The sequence below is a fragment of the Brachycentrus maculatus genome, unplaced genomic scaffold (assembly GCF_059751285.1).
Source record: "Brachycentrus maculatus isolate JH-2025_06_01 unplaced genomic scaffold, ASM5975128v1 h1tg000068l, whole genome shotgun sequence".
Lineage (NCBI taxonomy): Eukaryota > Metazoa > Arthropoda > Insecta > Trichoptera > Brachycentridae > Brachycentrus > Brachycentrus maculatus.
In genome coordinates, this window is record NW_028280822.1 from 516767 (window position 1) to 535094 (window position 18328).

Consider the following 18328-nt stretch of genomic DNA (forward strand, 5'->3'; position numbering starts at 1 on the left):
TGTATTATTTTTTGACATTTCATCAAAGATGAAGAAGAATATGGAAATCTGGGCATTTACGAGGCTGACGACCGTCATAGGCTGGTTTAAGTGATCACTTTACACACGTGTAATATTCACCAATTCTACCCATTATTGACAACCACACTACTCAAATTCTTTTTTCCTCAAGTTTTATATATATGAACCAATTTAGAAACCTTGTTCTTGAATCGCTAGAACTTCACTAGAGACAAGTATTTGGACACACTCAAAATGTTGTATGTGTCTGCGTACCTGTGTGTGTATAAAACGTTTTTTTTTAAATAAAATTAATATTACAACATTTTGAGAGTGTCCAAATACTTGTTCACAAAATCTGGATTATCTCCAATTACAGGAGTTATTTTCATATATTTAAATGCCCAGACCCTCCAATTCTTCTTCATCGTTGATGAGATGTCAAGAAATAATATGAAAATTTATACTATTTTCAGTTTAACTTAGGCTTTAGCGGCTTTAAAATATGAATTAATATAATAAATATGAGAAGTTGTTTGAAAAGGAGAGGTTGAACTTAAATTCTCTGATTCGGAGTTAATTCAACCACAACCCGACGCAGGTTAATTATTGATGAATAAATTTAGCAATTACTACGCACGATATTATTATAATTCTCACGGTAAACTCGTGGTTGAAGAATAGGGATGTCGAAAATGTCAGGGTGAAATGTGAAAATGTTTTGAGAACAAGGGTGGGCTGACATTTTAATTTGGTTTGTATGGAGACCAAAATAACTCGTTTACTTAATAAAATAGGCACACCTTTGTGTACATATAGTATTATTTCTCTATTAAATAAATCTAGTTTGAGTGACTGAGCTGTTCTACCCTACCGAAAAAAAGTAAGTTAATTTAATTTCTGTTAAAATTAAACCATTTTATTTACATTTTGACAGGCCCAGCTAGAATATCAAGTTATAATGGAAATAATTGTACCTTTCACACATTCCAATCCAATGTTATCACATTTATATTATCATTAAAAATATATAAAGCTGTATTATAAAAAGAATAAGCATACCCTGCCTACCTCAGAACAGGTATCTCCAAATACCTAGTGAGGATAGACAGTGTCCAATAAAAAATTTATATATATATATATATATATATATATATATATATATATATATATATATATATATATATATATATATATATATATATATATATATATATATATATATAAATATATATATATATTCAAATTTTGTACTTAAGTTATACATATTTATATATATATATTATATATATATATATATATATATATATATATATATATATATATATATATATATATATATATATATATATATATAAATATGTATAACTTAAGTACAAAATTTGAAAAAAAATGTGTCATTCCTGCCAATAAACGTACCTACTATTACTACAAATTCGATATGATGAATATGACTTATAATAATAAATTGATCAATTTCTAATAATTATTTATTTATTGATTTGGCATTTAATTTGTAGAACTCCATTTTAATTTTTATATGTTTTTAATAAAATACAGCTTAGTGGAGTCAATAAACCAAATAATAATAATTGAAAATAAATTGTTTCATAATTCGTGGAAACGGTTAACTGTTAAAAAATAAAAAGGAAAAACTCCGTTGTTAACAAGCTTATTATTTTCAATAGCTTCTTCAAAGAAATAAATATGAAAATAGTGATAATATTGAAGTGCGTATTACATTAATACTCGTACAAACAACATACTTTTATATTTCTATAAACCCGCGTATAACGATTTAAAATAAGTTATATGCGTGATACTCATAAAATTGAAAATACAATTTGATTGGATTAACGTAATTTGAATCGTAACGCGATGATGTGCAAATATGTACGATTAATTGATAACTCGGTTTGATAATTCTGTAGAGGAAATAAGAATATATGTAATTTAATTTATAAGGGCATTTTACCTGAAAAATTTATAAAATTGTTATTTAGCTAGCTATGATGAAACGACTGACTTTTACAAACATGTTTTGATCATGAAAACTTATAAAAAAATATTTATATAAAAAACCCTTATCCGCACCCCAATGGTGCATAGGGCACTGCGTCATATAAACGCAGTGTTATCTTGATCGTTTACACATGAAGGAAAGGTGATCAGCCCTCCACTTCAGGTACCAGTCCAGGGTAATATTGAATAAATATGACAGTGAAAAAATCACTAATATTTATTTTACCGCCCTTGGGAATCGAACCCGGGACCTCCAGAACGGTAGCCAAGCGTGCTGACCATTACACTACGGAGGCGGACAAAAAATAATGAATAAATAAATCATGAAAACTTACAATTGAGAATAATCTTTGTTTGAACATTAATAATAGTACACCACACTATTACATTTAATAAAATGATTTTTTTGTTGTTATTTCAACGATAGATTTTGTCTAAGAAACGACTCACTTTTACAAACATGTTGTGATCATGAAAACTTATAATTGAGAATAATCTTTGTTAGAAAATTAATAATAGTACACCACACTATTACTTTTTTTTGTTATTTAAACTATAGATGTCGTCGAAGAAGAACAAGAGTAGGTACATGCGAGATCTTTTCAATTAAAGCGTTAATATAACTTCAAAAATTTGAGTAGTGTTTGTCAATCACGGATAGAATGGTGAATGTTACACTCGGATAAAGTAATCACTTAAATTAGCATTTGATATCTCGTATGATATGTAAATTCCCAGACTTTTATATTCTTATTCATACCTGTTAAAAAATCAATAAAAAATGTAAATAAACAACACCCAAGTGGAACGAAATCCAGATTTTTAAACAATATTTGGACACAATAAAAATATTGTGAATAGATCATTTTGCTTCTGAAAATTTATTTGGAGAAACTTTAATTTGTGTGGGCATTTTAAAACCAATTATTGATCCGTATAGTAATGAAATTAATGATACTTTTTAAAATAAAGTTAAATCTACGTTACGTATTTAAGTAATATCTACGTTACGTTTTTAACACGTTTGGAATCGTTATCCATGCTACAAATTCGATATTCATCATATCGAATTTGTAGTAATAGTAGGTACGTTTATTGGCAGGAATGACACATTTTTTTTCAAATTTTGTACTTAAGTTATACATATTTATATATATATATATATATATATATATATATATATATATATATATATATATATATATATATATATATATATATATATATATATATATATATATATATATATATATATATATATATATATATATATATATATATATATATATATAATATGTATAACTTAAGTACAAAATTTGAAAAAAAATGTGTCATTCCTGCCAATAAACGTACCTACTATTACTACAAATTCGATATGATGAATATGACTTATAATAATAAATTGATCAATTTCTAATAATTATTTATTTATTGATTTGGCATTTAATTTGTAGAACTCCATTTTAATTTTTATATGTTTTTAATAAAATACAGCTTAGTGGAGTCAATAAACCAAATAATAATAATTGAAAATAAATTGTTTCATAATTCGTGGAAACGGTTAACTGTTAAAAAATAAAAAGGAAAAACTCCGTTGTTAACAAGCTTATTATTTTCAATAGCTTCTTCAAAGAAATAAATATGAAAATAGTGATAATATTGAAGTGCGTATTACATTAATACTCGTACAAACAACATACTTTTATATTTCTATAAACCCGCGTATAACGATTTAAAATAAGTTATTTGCGTGATACTCATAAAATTGAAAATACAATTTGATTGGATTAACGTAATTTGAATCGTAACGCGATGATGTGCAAATATGTACGATTAATTGATAACTCGGTTTGATAATTCTGTAGAGGAAATAAGAATATATGTAATTTAATTTATAAGGGCATTTTACCTGAAAAATTTATAAAATTGTTATTTAGCTAGCTATGATGAAACGACTGACTTTTACAAACATGTTTTGATCATGAAAACTCATAAAAAAATATTTATATAAAAAACCCTTATCCGCACCCCAATGGTGCATAGGGCACTGCGTCATATAAACGCAGTGTTATCTTGATCGTTTACACATGAAGGAAAGGTGATCAGCCCTCCACTTCAGGTACCAGTCCAGGGTAATATTGAATAAATATGACAGTGAAAAAATCACTAATATTTATTTTACCGCCCTTGGGAATCGAACCCGGGACCTCCAGAACGGTAGCCAAGCGTGCTGACCATTACACTACGGAGGCGGACAAAAAATAATGAATAAATAAATCATGAAAACTTACAATTGAGAATAATCTTTGTTTGAACATTAATAATAGTACACCACACTATTACATTTAATAAAATGATTTTTTTGTTGTTATTTCAACGATAGATTTTGTCTAAGAAACGACTCACTTTTACAAACATGTTGTGATCATGAAAACTTATAATTGAGAATAATCTTTGTTAGAAAATTAATAATAGTACACCACACTATTACTTTTTTTTGTTATTTAAACTATAGATGTCGTCGAAGAAGAACAAGAGTAGGTACATGCGAGATCTTTTCAATTAAAGCGTTAATATAACTTCAAAAATTTGAGTAGTGTTTGTCAATCACGGATAGAATGGTGAATGTTACACTCGGATAAAGTAATCACTTAAATTAGCATTTGATATCTCGTATGATATGTAAATTCCCAGACTTTTATATTCTTATTCATACCTGTTAAAAAATCAATAAAAAATGTAAATAAACAACACCCAAGTGGAACGAAATCCAGATTTTTAAACAATATTTGGACACAATAAAAATATTGTGAATAGATCATTTTGCTTCTGAAAATTTATTTGGAGAAACTTTAATTTGTGTGGGCATTTTAAAACCAATTATTGATCCGTATAGTAATGAAATTAATGATACTTTTTAAAATAAAGTTAAATCTACGTTACGTATTTAAGTAATATCTACGTTACGTTTTTAACACGTTTGGAATCGTTATCCATGCTACAAATTCGATATTCATCATATCGAATTTGTAGTAATAGTAGGTACGTTTATTGGCAGGAATGACACATTTTTTTTCAAATTTTGTACTTAAGTTATACATATTTATATATATATATATATATATATATATATATATATATATATATATATATATATATATATATATATATATATATATATATATATATATATATATATATATATATATATATATATATATATATATATATATATATATATATATATATAATATGTATAACTTAAGTACAAAATTTGAAAAAAAATGTGTCATTCCTGCCAATAAACGTACCTACTATTACTACAAATTCGATATGATGAATATGACTTATAATAATAAATTGATCAATTTCTAATAATTATTTATTTATTGATTTGGCATTTAATTTGTAGAACTCCATTTTAATTTTTATATGTTTTTAATAAAATACAGCTTAGTGGAGTCAATAAACCAAATAATAATAATTGAAAATAAATTGTTTCATAATTCGTGGAAACGGTTAACTGTTAAAAAATAAAAAGGAAAAACTCCGTTGTTAACAAGCTTATTATTTTCAATAGCTTCTTCAAAGAAATAAATATGAAAATAGTGATAATATTGAAGTGCGTATTACATTAATACTCGTACAAACAACATACTTTTATATTTCTATAAACCCGCGTATAACGATTTAAAATAAGTTATTTGCGTGATACTCATAAAATTGAAAATACAATTTGATTGGATTAACGTAATTTGAATCGTAACGCGATGATGTGCAAATATGTACGATTAATTGATAACTCGGTTTGATAATTCTGTAGAGGAAATAAGAATATATGTAATTTAATTTATAAGGGCATTTTACCTGAAAAATTTATAAAATTGTTATTTAGCTAGCTATGATGAAACGACTGACTTTTACAAACATGTTTTGATCATGAAAACTCATAAAAAAATATTTATATAAAAAACCCTTATCCGCACCCCAATGGTGCATAGGGCACTGCGTCATATAAACGCAGTGTTATCTTGATCGTTTACACATGAAGGAAAGGTGATCAGCCCTCCACTTCAGGTACCAGTCCAGGGTAATATTGAATAAATATGACAGTGAAAAAATCACTAATATTTATTTTACCGCCCTTGGGAATCGAACCCGGGACCTCCAGAACGGTAGCCAAGCGTGCTGACCATTACACTACGGAGGCGGACAAAAAATAATGAATAAATAAATCATGAAAACTTACAATTGAGAATAATCTTTGTTTGAACATTAATAATAGTACACCACACTATTACATTTAATAAAATGATTTTTTTGTTGTTATTTCAACGATAGATTTTGTCTAAGAAACGACTCACTTTTACAAACATGTTGTGATCATGAAAACTTATAATTGAGAATAATCTTTGTTAGAAAATTAATAATAGTACACCACACTATTACTTTTTTTTGTTATTTAAACTATAGATGTCGTCGAAGAAGAACAAGAGTAGGTACATGCGAGATCTTTTCAATTAAAGCGTTAATATAACTTCAAAAATTTGAGTAGTGTTTGTCAATCACGGATAGAATGGTGAATGTTACACTCGGATAAAGTAATCACTTAAATTAGCATTTGATATCTCGTATGATATGTAAATTCCCAGACTTTTATATTCTTATTCATACCTGTTAAAAAATCAATAAAAAATGTAAATAAACAACACCCAAGTGGAACGAAATCCAGATTTTTAAACAATATTTGGACACAATAAAAATATTGTGAATAGATCATTTTGCTTCTGGAAATTTATTTGGAGAAACTTTAATTTGTGTGGGCATTTTAAAACCAATTATTGATCCGTATAGTAATGAAATTAATGATACTTTTTAAAATAAAGTTAAATCTACGTTACGTATTTAAGTAATATCTACGTTACGTTTTTAACACGTTTGGAATCGTTATCCATGCATAAAACTCAGTATGCATTAATGCATTAATGATAAAATAATGGAAAAAGGGTTTAAAATATTATTTATATGGTAGATTATTCCTTACTAAACTTTGAATACGGAGAATCGTTTTCCGACAGTGAGTAACGTGGTGTGTCATACGTTTTCTAGATGAGCGAAGAGCTGTTATGTAAATTAAAACACTTTTCTGTAATTAGCTGGGGAAATGGGATTTAGAACCTAGAAACTAGATAGTGTTATCAGCCTTTATTGACCAAAGCAAACGGACACATAATGGGGGAATTAGATTACATTCATCACAAATTGAACGATGAAAATACCCCTACTAGAAACGACTATTATAAACGACGGTAAAGGCAATGCACAAGTTTATAGACAGGTCGATTTACGTTATACTCGTATATATGGTATATATGGTATATATGGTATATATGGTATATATATATATATATATATATATATATATATATATATATATATATATATATATATATATATATATATATATATATATATATATATATATATATATATATATATATATATATATATATATATATATATATATATATATATATATATATATATATATATATATATATATATCGACTGCACAACAGGCGTCGCTGGTTCGATTCTCGCCAATCGCGAAATGAGTTCGAGAAATATTTATTTTCGATTCATCTGAGTATTTATGTTATATTGTTTATTTAAACCCTCCCTTTCCTTATTATCTTACGTACAGGCATGCTGCTAAGATAGAGGCTTTGCGTTTTATTTTTTTATTTTTTTAAATACTTCAAAAATAATTTTATTACTTTAAACGATTACTATATTGTAACACCAGAAATAGATGCTAGGATTAACGATTGTGGCAATGCTTAAAGCAATAACTGGACGTTAAGGGTATCTTATATCGCAGAGTAATAGTTATATTACCAGCTTGATCTGAAACAATATTTCATATTTAAATAATTTACAGCATGCCTACAATATTAAATCATTTTTAAATTTATAGGTCACGCAGATTCCAGGATCAAATTAAAGCAATTCCCTAGCTTGTTCACTAATTAACATTGCTTAAACTTCTGTTACAAACGTAATTAAAACTCTAATTAATGTTATCCATTAGAAGGAAAGTAATTGAATAATTGCTGTATAATTTCAATTTGTATGAATGATATCACTAACTTTCATAATTATTGTCTTCCAGCCGTTTGAATGTGGAGTAAAACTGAATGTTTGCTACCCTTGGGGCCAAAACTCTATCATATCTTTGACAAAGACTGGAAAAATAAATGAATATTAAATAACATGATTAAAAAAAAGTTTTGCAAACTACAGTTGCAAATTATACCCACGGCAGCATACTCAATACTGTGTCACTTATAATGCAACACATACTTTCAAATTTGTTCAACAACGACGACGCTTAGGGTGTGTGAATATGAGTTCTGCATGATTTTATTTCAGTAGTGTTCTGAAATTCGGTATTATTTAACCCTTATCTGTAATTTATCTCACCTCTTGAAGAGAATTTTACATATTGTGTTCCTTGACAAAATAATAAAAGTTACTCCGAATCACTCCGTGGAAGAACGAGATTAGTCATCGAGGAATCACTGTATATTTTATGGATAAAAAAATATTTTGTAATACTTTTACAAGGTTTTTCAATTTTTCGAATTTGGTAATATGTGGGTTCTTTGATAATTTAATGTGATTTTTTTTTTAATCTTCAATTATACGATGTAATAAACATTTAAGAAAAAACTAGATAAATCGATTACAGTGTGCAGACCTATACCTACAGATACGGAAAATGAGAAAATATTACTAGTAAAGAGTTGTACACAGAAATACATATGTATATATTTTTTAACATTTCTTATTTTATTAGTAGTTTTCCGTAAATTTATTCCAGCGACATTGCAATGTAAAAAAATATATTGAAAAAACTAAGTTTTATATGAGTGATCAGGAACTAACACCTCACCTGTCGTTTTGACTATTACAGATACTTATGTATCACGAGCTACAACTACTTACTTTCTTTTAATAAACCGAAAGTTGAACAAACTATACAGTACATTATTTTTTTTCTACTATTTAATGATTTTAGATATTTTTTTAGTAGAAAGCCTTATATTTTTCTTCACATTGTCCATCCGCGTTATTGTGTACGTTTGTAATAAAAACATGTTCATCTTTATTTTCCAAGTACCTTAGTTGAAGCTTTTCTCTTTTCCTACCTACATTCGTTCTCCATTTATATTCTTATGTAGTAATAATATATTTCACCTTTACCTTTTTTACTCACGTGATACTTACATTCCATCAAGTGTATTCAACTCCAAAATCTATGAATCCGTAGTGGAAGACTAATCACGTTTCCTTCGAACGATTAAGTTAAGATACTATGTCTAATGCGCCATCTGAGTATTGATACGGGTTAAAGAAAATTCCAATCCATTTTTCTCTTGTATCCAAAAATTAGCTTTAAATAGAATTTTATCTAATTTTTAAAATATATATTTCGTTTATATACCTGCATACTCCATATTATTCCGCCAGATTTTTTTTATATCAGTGGGCCAGAATACTGATAACTTCCGGTTACATCCATACTAATATATCATAACATTTTAATCACCTTTTCACACCCATTATTAATAGAAATATCGCTGAATTAAGCTTAATTTTATTTGAATTAAAACTGGAAGGATAAAAGAAAGATTTTATTTTCAATTTGCCTTACCTCAAGAAACAATGATGATGATAATATTGATCAAGATAGGCTAAAGCGGATTTTATTCAAATTACAATTTCCATATTGAAGCTTTAGATAGAAAGCTTGGTTTACGACGTCAAGACGATCAGAAAAATGATCCATATAGCTACCGTGATGATAGCTTACCTCCTCACTTTTATAGGACATATTGAAACCATTTTTATTTAACAAAAATTAACAATAGAACCATATATATACAAGTTACGTTGTTGTGATTCTTTGAAAGAACTATTTATAACAACAACAAAAATAGGACTGTGTATAAATAGTTAATAAATTTATATGCGAGTAAGAACGGTTACTGGGAAGAAAAAGTAAAGCTGACTGTGGCACTGTAATTGAAAAATATTTAATGAAAACGCAGTCATCTGAGGAAGTGGACAAATAGTTCTCAATTTTCTTCGAGCAGGAGGTATAAAGTTTAACTCACTGGTGTGTAATTTAGACTAGCAATATTGAACTTGAAATTAGACCGACAGTCTGGATTGACCAATGATGAAGTGTCATGAAAAGTAATTTAAAAATTGTATTTTTATAGTATTAATCAGTCTTGATAAAGAAGCGGTTAGTTTCGAAACCGGTGGACATTATAATTAAGTCATAATAAAATATTTATAGTGCTTTCAAAATAAAGGTACATTCGGATTATAATATTTTTTTTATTTATTGTTTCTAATTCTTTAATAGAAACATAAATTGTAATTTTTCAATCCTGTGTTTTATTTCATGGTACTTTTTTGTTATTTTATTTATATCTGACTTTATTTGCGTTGTTTACCATAACTCAAACCTAGGTGTAATTATTTTGAGCACTTAACGGGAATTCTATTACTAAACTAGTCTTACTTTATGTTGCCGGGGGTGTATGTGTACATTGATGTTAATAATGTACATTGTTGTCACTGCGGATCTCGTGAGCTTAGCGATATACGAGTATACATACATAGTTAGTTACATATAGAGGAACTTCCATAAGCGCAATCTGCAATAGAAATATTTTATACTAGAAGCGTTCCGAAATGAATTGCTACAAAACCTGAAATATATATTTTTTTAAATCACTGGTTTGTATTCACGTATGACAGCGTTTAGGGCTAATGTTGTATTACTCCTATTAGAAAACGTGTCCGAATTATTTTATGTTTAATTGCAAATATAAAACGTTTGTGATCGGAAATCTGTGTGTAGGTATACAAAACACTATTGAAAAATGTATGTAAATAATTTTTCAATGCATATTTATAAGTATATAATACTTACGATGGAATTCACATCTGGGGATTGTTTTCTTGATGTACAATACGTATAGATATCCCTTAGAAACATACTAAATTATAGGAAGGAAATCCATCTATTAGATGAGAAATGAAAGAACTCTTCTGGGCTCTCTTAATGTGTTAATAATGAAAGAAAGGTATTTCAATATTTTGAGTGTGTCCAAATACTTGTTCACAAATCTGGATTATCTCCAACTAGGAGTTATTTTTAACTTTTTTTTGTAATCTCAACATGAATGATGAATATGGATGTCTGGGCATTTACAAGAACTGTGTATCGAGTTTAATCAACATATCTAGAAGTTCCAAGAATGTTAATAGTGCGGTTGTAAATCATGGGTAGAATTGGTGAATGTTACACATCGCTCACTCCTTTCAAGAACGTCATAAATAATAAAAAACTTGATTTTTCAGGAGAACGTTTTTAAAGTTTAAAAATATAACACAATGTATTAAAAATAAATATCAAGCCACTTATTGAACTTTTTACTGTGCAACAAAACTTTTTAGGTAAAACCTGAATGTTTTTTCTCCATTTGAAAAATATTTAGTTTATTTAAAGAAAATAATTAAACATTACATTTTCTTCAAAATACAAAAACAATATTTTCTGCCCTGTAGCGGGTAAATATTAATTTAAAAATATGCCTCTTTTGCTGGGATATAGTACATTTTCTGGGCATTCCGAAAACATGCACAACTAAAAATTGACGATTTTTGATTTATGACGTTCTTGAAAGGAGTGAGCGACATGTGAAATGTGAGTACTTAAACCAATCAGCCTGTGACGGTCGTAAGCCCTGTCAATGCCCGGACTTGGGATATTCCACAATAATCTCGCTACATGTCGTCTCTTACTCTTAAATGGATGATTATTTGAATGTGTACAAGTTTCAATTCAAATAAGTTAATTAATATTCATATAAAAAATAAGCACAATTTTGAACGTTTTAAGAGTATATTTAAAAACCACATAAGCCCACCGATGACAAGCTGTAAACTCAATTAATGCCGAAAAAAAACATTCCTTTCTCGTAAATTACTTTGTCTCTGTGATATATCTTAAAAATATACTCGTAAGTACTAAAATAACGTTTACTTGGCGAGAATAATAGAATAATAAAAGTTAAGAAAATACTTCAACCAAGCCGTCTACAAATGTCTATAGCTTCAAATAAAATCAAGTATACAGGGTGTGTCCCGATAACCATAATAATTGAAAATACTGTACAAATTATTAATATTCTTAAAAATACACTCCACTAGAATTTACAATTTATTTTTCATTGCCTCTCCCATGCCCTGTAAGCCCTCTCGAAAGCTTTGATGGGAGCGCCTTCAGAGTTGTCTTCACGGCCGCTTTGATATTGCCTATGCTGTTAAAACTGCATTCTTTGAAATGGTTTTGATCCTAATACAAGTCAGCCTGATCTAGGTCGGGACTACTGGGTGGCTACAGTACCCGTGCCATATTGTGCTTTGCAAGAAACTCATAGACGCGCAGGGACGTGTGGCTGGGTGCATTGTCATTATTGGGACCAGCTTGGCAAACACCTTTAGCATGTTCAATTCATCCGCAACGATGCGGTGTACAACAGTTTTTGGAATGTTCAGAGTTTCAGCCAATAAACAAATTCATCGGTTTGGCTTCTTGTCGACCGTCCAGAGCGAAGGTTATCATTTACTCTTTCCTGACTCTATTTAAACTTCTTCACCCACCTTGAAACTTACATATACAATAGAGAAGACTTCCCGTAGATTTTCATGAGTAATTCGTAAGTTTTGACAGATTAATTATCGAGTTTTGAGCAAAATTGATTTCCCAGCGTTGTTCCATCCGTCGCGTCGTGAAGTGGTCTCGAAACAAGGGTGTGCTAAATCAGTTATCCTGATTTACTCTCACAGCAGACTGAACTGAAGCTTGGAGCCTTCCCCACCTCATTCATTCAGTTAAAACAGACTGCAACTAGAAAGGGTGAGGCAAAAAAATACTTTTGGGACACACTTTATACGTTTACACAAGATTTTAAATGTTTTGTGTAGTCTTCTCTTAAGATTTTAGACTAAAGTAAACTTTTTAAACAAATGTAGTGTTTGAGACTTAATTCAAGGTCCCTTAAGTAAACACCACTCATTCGCAACATGATTTATATTTTCAAGAATAGCTTCTTTTCAAGGTACAGGTTGGAATTAGGTACGTATTGCAAAAAATAAAGGATGCAATCAATATATGCATAAATGTATTAATATTTCCGAAAAATTATAAACATGCTTTTAACGAATGCAAACTGTACTCATGTTATCTCTGTTCTGTAACTCTGTTACTCATGGTTATTCACTCACATAATTTTCCATCGAATCAAACATTAGCAATTATCATCCAATCACCAAAAAATTATTTACTTAATGCGGCAATATAGCCACCAAAGATGGTCAAACGTAGATTTTTTCACTTTTACACATTTGCGCCAAAAATATTACATTTATACCATTTTAAGAAAATAATGGAAAATATCCTTTTTTGTATTTATAACATTGATTTCCGAATGTAGTTTTTTTAATTATTAAAAAAATCAATTAAATACGGATATATATATATATATGTAATAAAATAACTAGGTACCTACCTATACATTTTATTAAGTACTTACAAAAAGTACCTACATAAAACAGTTCTACCACCAGATGCCGCATGCGTCGCTCAGAAGAAAACAAAAGACTTCCGATAATATTATTAACTGTCAGAATCAGATAGATAGATAGATAGATAGATATAAAAATGATTATAAAGATAAATTAAGAATAAACTTTAATTACAAAGCAACACATTGTTTATTTTATTATTATACACCCACTTTACATATTATTTACACTTAATTTTCAAAAGGAAAATATTACCACGTTATAAAACGACAATTTTGTTAATATGGAAATGGATTATGAAACATTAGATGTATTAAAACAATTACTACAATATGTTCGGAGTGAGAGAGAAAAATCAGAAGATGATCAAAGAAAACGATTAGAAGATAATCAAAGAAGACGTGGAAATTTAAGAACTAGTGATAAAATTAAAAATAAAAATCATGTGAAAAAAATTTCTACAAAATATAAAATAAAATATACTCCAGAAAAGAAGAATTTCGAAGCAGATTGTGTGAGCAGGAATCCAGTATTAGAATCGAAGGAAAATGCAAATGAACAATTAAAAGTTGTAAATTTGGTTAAATTAGAAGATATTTTAAAAGATCGGAATAAAAATGAAGACATACAAATAACACAGAAACAGTGCTTGAAAAATGAAAATAAAAATAAAGTAGAAAAAACTTCTACGAAAGATAAAATAAAATATACTCCAGAAAAGAAGAATTTCGAAGCAGATTGTGTGAGCAGGAATCCAGTATTAGAATCGAAGGAAAATGCAAATGAACAATTAAAAGTTGTAAATTTGGTTAAATTAGAAGATATTTTAAAAGATCGGAATAAAAATGAAGACATACAAATAACACAGAAACAGTGCTTGAAAAATGAAAATAAAAATAAAGTAGAAAAAACTTCTACGAAAGATAAAATAAAATATACTCCAGGAAAGAAGAATTTAGAAGTAGATTGTCTAAGCAGGAATCCAGTATTAAAATCGAATGAAAATGCAGATGAACAATTAAAAGTTGTAAATTTGGTTAAATTACAAGATAATTTAAAAGATCAGAATAAAAATAAAGACGTACAAATAACACAGAAACAGTGCTTGAAAAATGAAAATAAAAATAAAGTAGAAAAAACTTCTACGAAAGATAAAATAAAATATTCTCCAGGAAAGAAGAATTTAGAAGTAGATTGTCCAAGCAGGAATTCAGTATTAAACTCGAATGAAAATGCAGATGAACAATTAAAAGTTGTAAATTTGGTTAAATTAGAAGATACTTTAAGAGATCAGAATAAAAATGAAGGAATTCAAAAGAAAAAAACAAATGGATTGAAAAAAAACTGTGTCTACTTTAAAAGGGTCAAGAAGAAAAAAAAAAGAAAAAAAAAGAACGAAAAAAAAAAAAACTTTATTATATCACTAAACTTATACAAGAAGATGATCCGGAGGACGAGTGAAAATTTTACTATGAATTTTCATCCCCAAGGGGGGAGATGTAATAAAATAACTAGGTACCTACCTATACATTTTATTAAGTACTTACAAAAAGTACCTACATAAAACAGTTCTACCACCAGATGCCGCATGCGTCGCTCAGAAGAAAACAAAAGACTTCCGATAATATTATTAACTGTCAGAATCAGATAGATAGATAGATAGATAGATATAAAAATGATTATAAAGATAAATTAAGAATAAACTTTAATTACAAAGCAACACATTGTTTATTTTATTATTATACACCCACTTTACATATTATTTACACTTAATTTTCAAAAGGAAAATATTACCACGTTATATATATATATATATATATATATATATATATATATATATATATATATATATATATATATATATATATATATATATATATATATATATATATGTGTATATATATATATATATGTTTATATATATATATATATATATATATATATATATATATATATATATATATACGAGTTTGCATATAAAAGAGCAACATATGAAATATCTATGATAATAATAATAATACAAACTTGAAAGTTAAACTTTCAAAATGTGAAATATTATTTTATTATTAAATACGAAATCATCATTCTCATGTTTCAAAACGTTTAAAAATTTATCTTTAACTTTTTAGAAAAACGAATTGTGTTTAAATTTTTACTGTATTAAATATAAAAAGTAATGATTTGATTCGATATTATTTAGCATTGATATAATTGCATCACTTTGCTGTTTTGTGCGCGTTAATCCAAATGTTCAATGTGCGATTGTAAACTGCCATTCTACTTTATGGTTCATTGTTTATTCAACCACCTGGCATTTCATTTGTTTAACTCGTTATTATCTGTGTTGTGTACAGAGGAACAGCGGTGTACGGTGGAGACTGTTTCCCTTACGACGGAGACGGAGCGGAAAATCATAAGGGAAACTCCGGTGGTTCAGAAAGGTACGTTCAGGTGCTTCTCTGACAGTAAATTCAAACTCTAGAATGCATGTTCAATAATCCTCCCCGTTCCTACATTCAATGATTAACGCGCCCTATATCTAAATAACATATTTTCTACTCCGTATAGGGGAAAGCTCTACTTAATCGGTTTATAGGAAGGAGTAAAAATGAACTATCAACCATCAAGTGGAATGTATTGAACAAAAAAAAAGTGTTTTTTACATTTATTGATATCTGGCAAAAAAAGAAAATAATAATAACCTAAACAATATTATAAAACGGACCTTATTACTTAATTTATATGATAAATATAATAAATTTATTTTCATTAATTTTTAACCTTTAAATTATCAGCCATTTCGTTAAAGGTTTATTTATTTGCTTTTTGTAGAAAGCGATGCTTTGAATTGATACGTAGTCTTCTATAATTTTTAATAAAATATGAAAATAATGAATTACAAATAATATCATAAGATAATTTACAAATACGAGTATGAACGTAGAATTTCACCACTATTATTGTATTAATAAAAGTATGTAAATTAAATTTTTAAGATATACCATTTTCTTTTGCCAACGTTTTGACTTCCTTACAGAAACCTTTTATAGACCTTAGTGAAATGTTAAAGTTGTATCACATAGCCCTAAAAAGTGGCTTTTGTAAAATTGCCAAACCTTGGTAGGATAGGAATTACAATAAATTCCGTTTCGATATGTATCGATGAACTATTTATAACTTTTTTTAAATACTTACACTCTAATACGTTATAAGTGAATTAAAAATAGTGAAATTCAATAATTATTAATGGTGACCGTCTTTTGGAATAAAGTTCTGAGATAAATGGCTAACTTCAGCGTCAGGGGATGAATAATTAATATTTAAGCTTTCGACAGATGGACGGTTCGTTGCATAATCTTTAGGTCTTATCTGTTGCCTAAAGGATTATAAAACAATTGCAGACGACCAACTCGTAATGACTCTCGGATAAGATACTCGAATTATGGAAATCCTCAGTTTGTTTGAAAGTCAACCGATACGACATTGAGGCTTAAAGCTAGGAATCTCAATAAACGATCTATAAAAGTATTCTCCATCATCCATATATATTTCTCACTCATTGTAAATTTTAATGAAATAAATTCAATCAATTTCTGATAATTAAAATTATTTTTAACAACATAATTTTATAAAATATCCAACAAATCATCTAACATTATTATCATTCCAAAGTTTGTTACGTGTAATCATTATTAAAAATAAGAGGTTTTTATCTAAATTATCAAAAAAATGTTTATCTCAAGCTAAAAATACTTCATGGAAACTCTTTTTTTTTCTTTAAATCTCACAAAACATTAATCTTTAAATTGTACTAACATGTTCCATATATATTTTTTTAAATATACGAATTTTTATGTCAGCCTATTATGCGGTAAGGGTGAAGTATGAGGGTCTGAAAAACCTTGCGTTGGACAGAGAGATGGGAGGGCACTCTACAGACAAGAGTCAAGCTTTTAATTTAAATATGTAATAATTGATTTAAACAATATTACCTATTGAAAATGTCTGAAAACAATATTGATATACCAAAATATAAGCACTTGTTGGTAAATAGAAGCACTTGAACGTTACTTATATGTTGTTTTTAATTTATTTTGTAACTTTATACAAATTACGTGTTGAATACGTGACCTATTGAATGTGAAGCGATAATATTTAGTTATTTTCTAAAAAAAAAATTAACTTTATACAATTATTTGCAGATGAGCCTATGGAGGGGAGGCAAACCGAAGTTCCTGGAGAACAACATAGTTCCCCGATGCGACTTGGAGGCATTCTCAAGGGTGGAAGGCTGTGGAAAGCTTCCATGGATATACCTCCTCCCGAACAGGTAGGATGGAACCTCAAATAAATTGCGAAAATTTATTTAAATATTTTTTAATATTCCTAAACGGCGACTCTTATGCAAGTGATATTTCTACATAGAGAATTATATCCGGTACAAAATATATAATTATTGTCAAAATACATATTTTTTATAATGGTTCTATGTCTACTCGATGTTATAATTTCGTATAAAATAAAATAAATGTGTCGTGTTAAGCTTTCAAGTCATTGAATACCTCTTATTTTCTGGAGGTCCTCATAGTTGAAAACGTAACACGAAAATGAATGTACATATTTGTTTCCTGGTTAA

At 28.0% G+C, this 18328-nt stretch overlaps 1 protein-coding gene across 1 annotated transcript in view; it reads left to right on the forward strand.

The window, feature by feature from the left end:
- The window catches only part of LOC148311287 (uncharacterized), a 160530-nt gene that overhangs the window by 140587 nt on the left and 1615 nt on the right, over positions 1-18328 (forward strand). The window contains exon 3 of the mRNA XM_088256817.1: positions 17895-18022. Within this exon, the coding sequence (XP_088112943.1) occupies positions 17895-18022 (128 nt within the window). The remainder of the gene's footprint in view (positions 1-17894; positions 18023-18328) is intronic.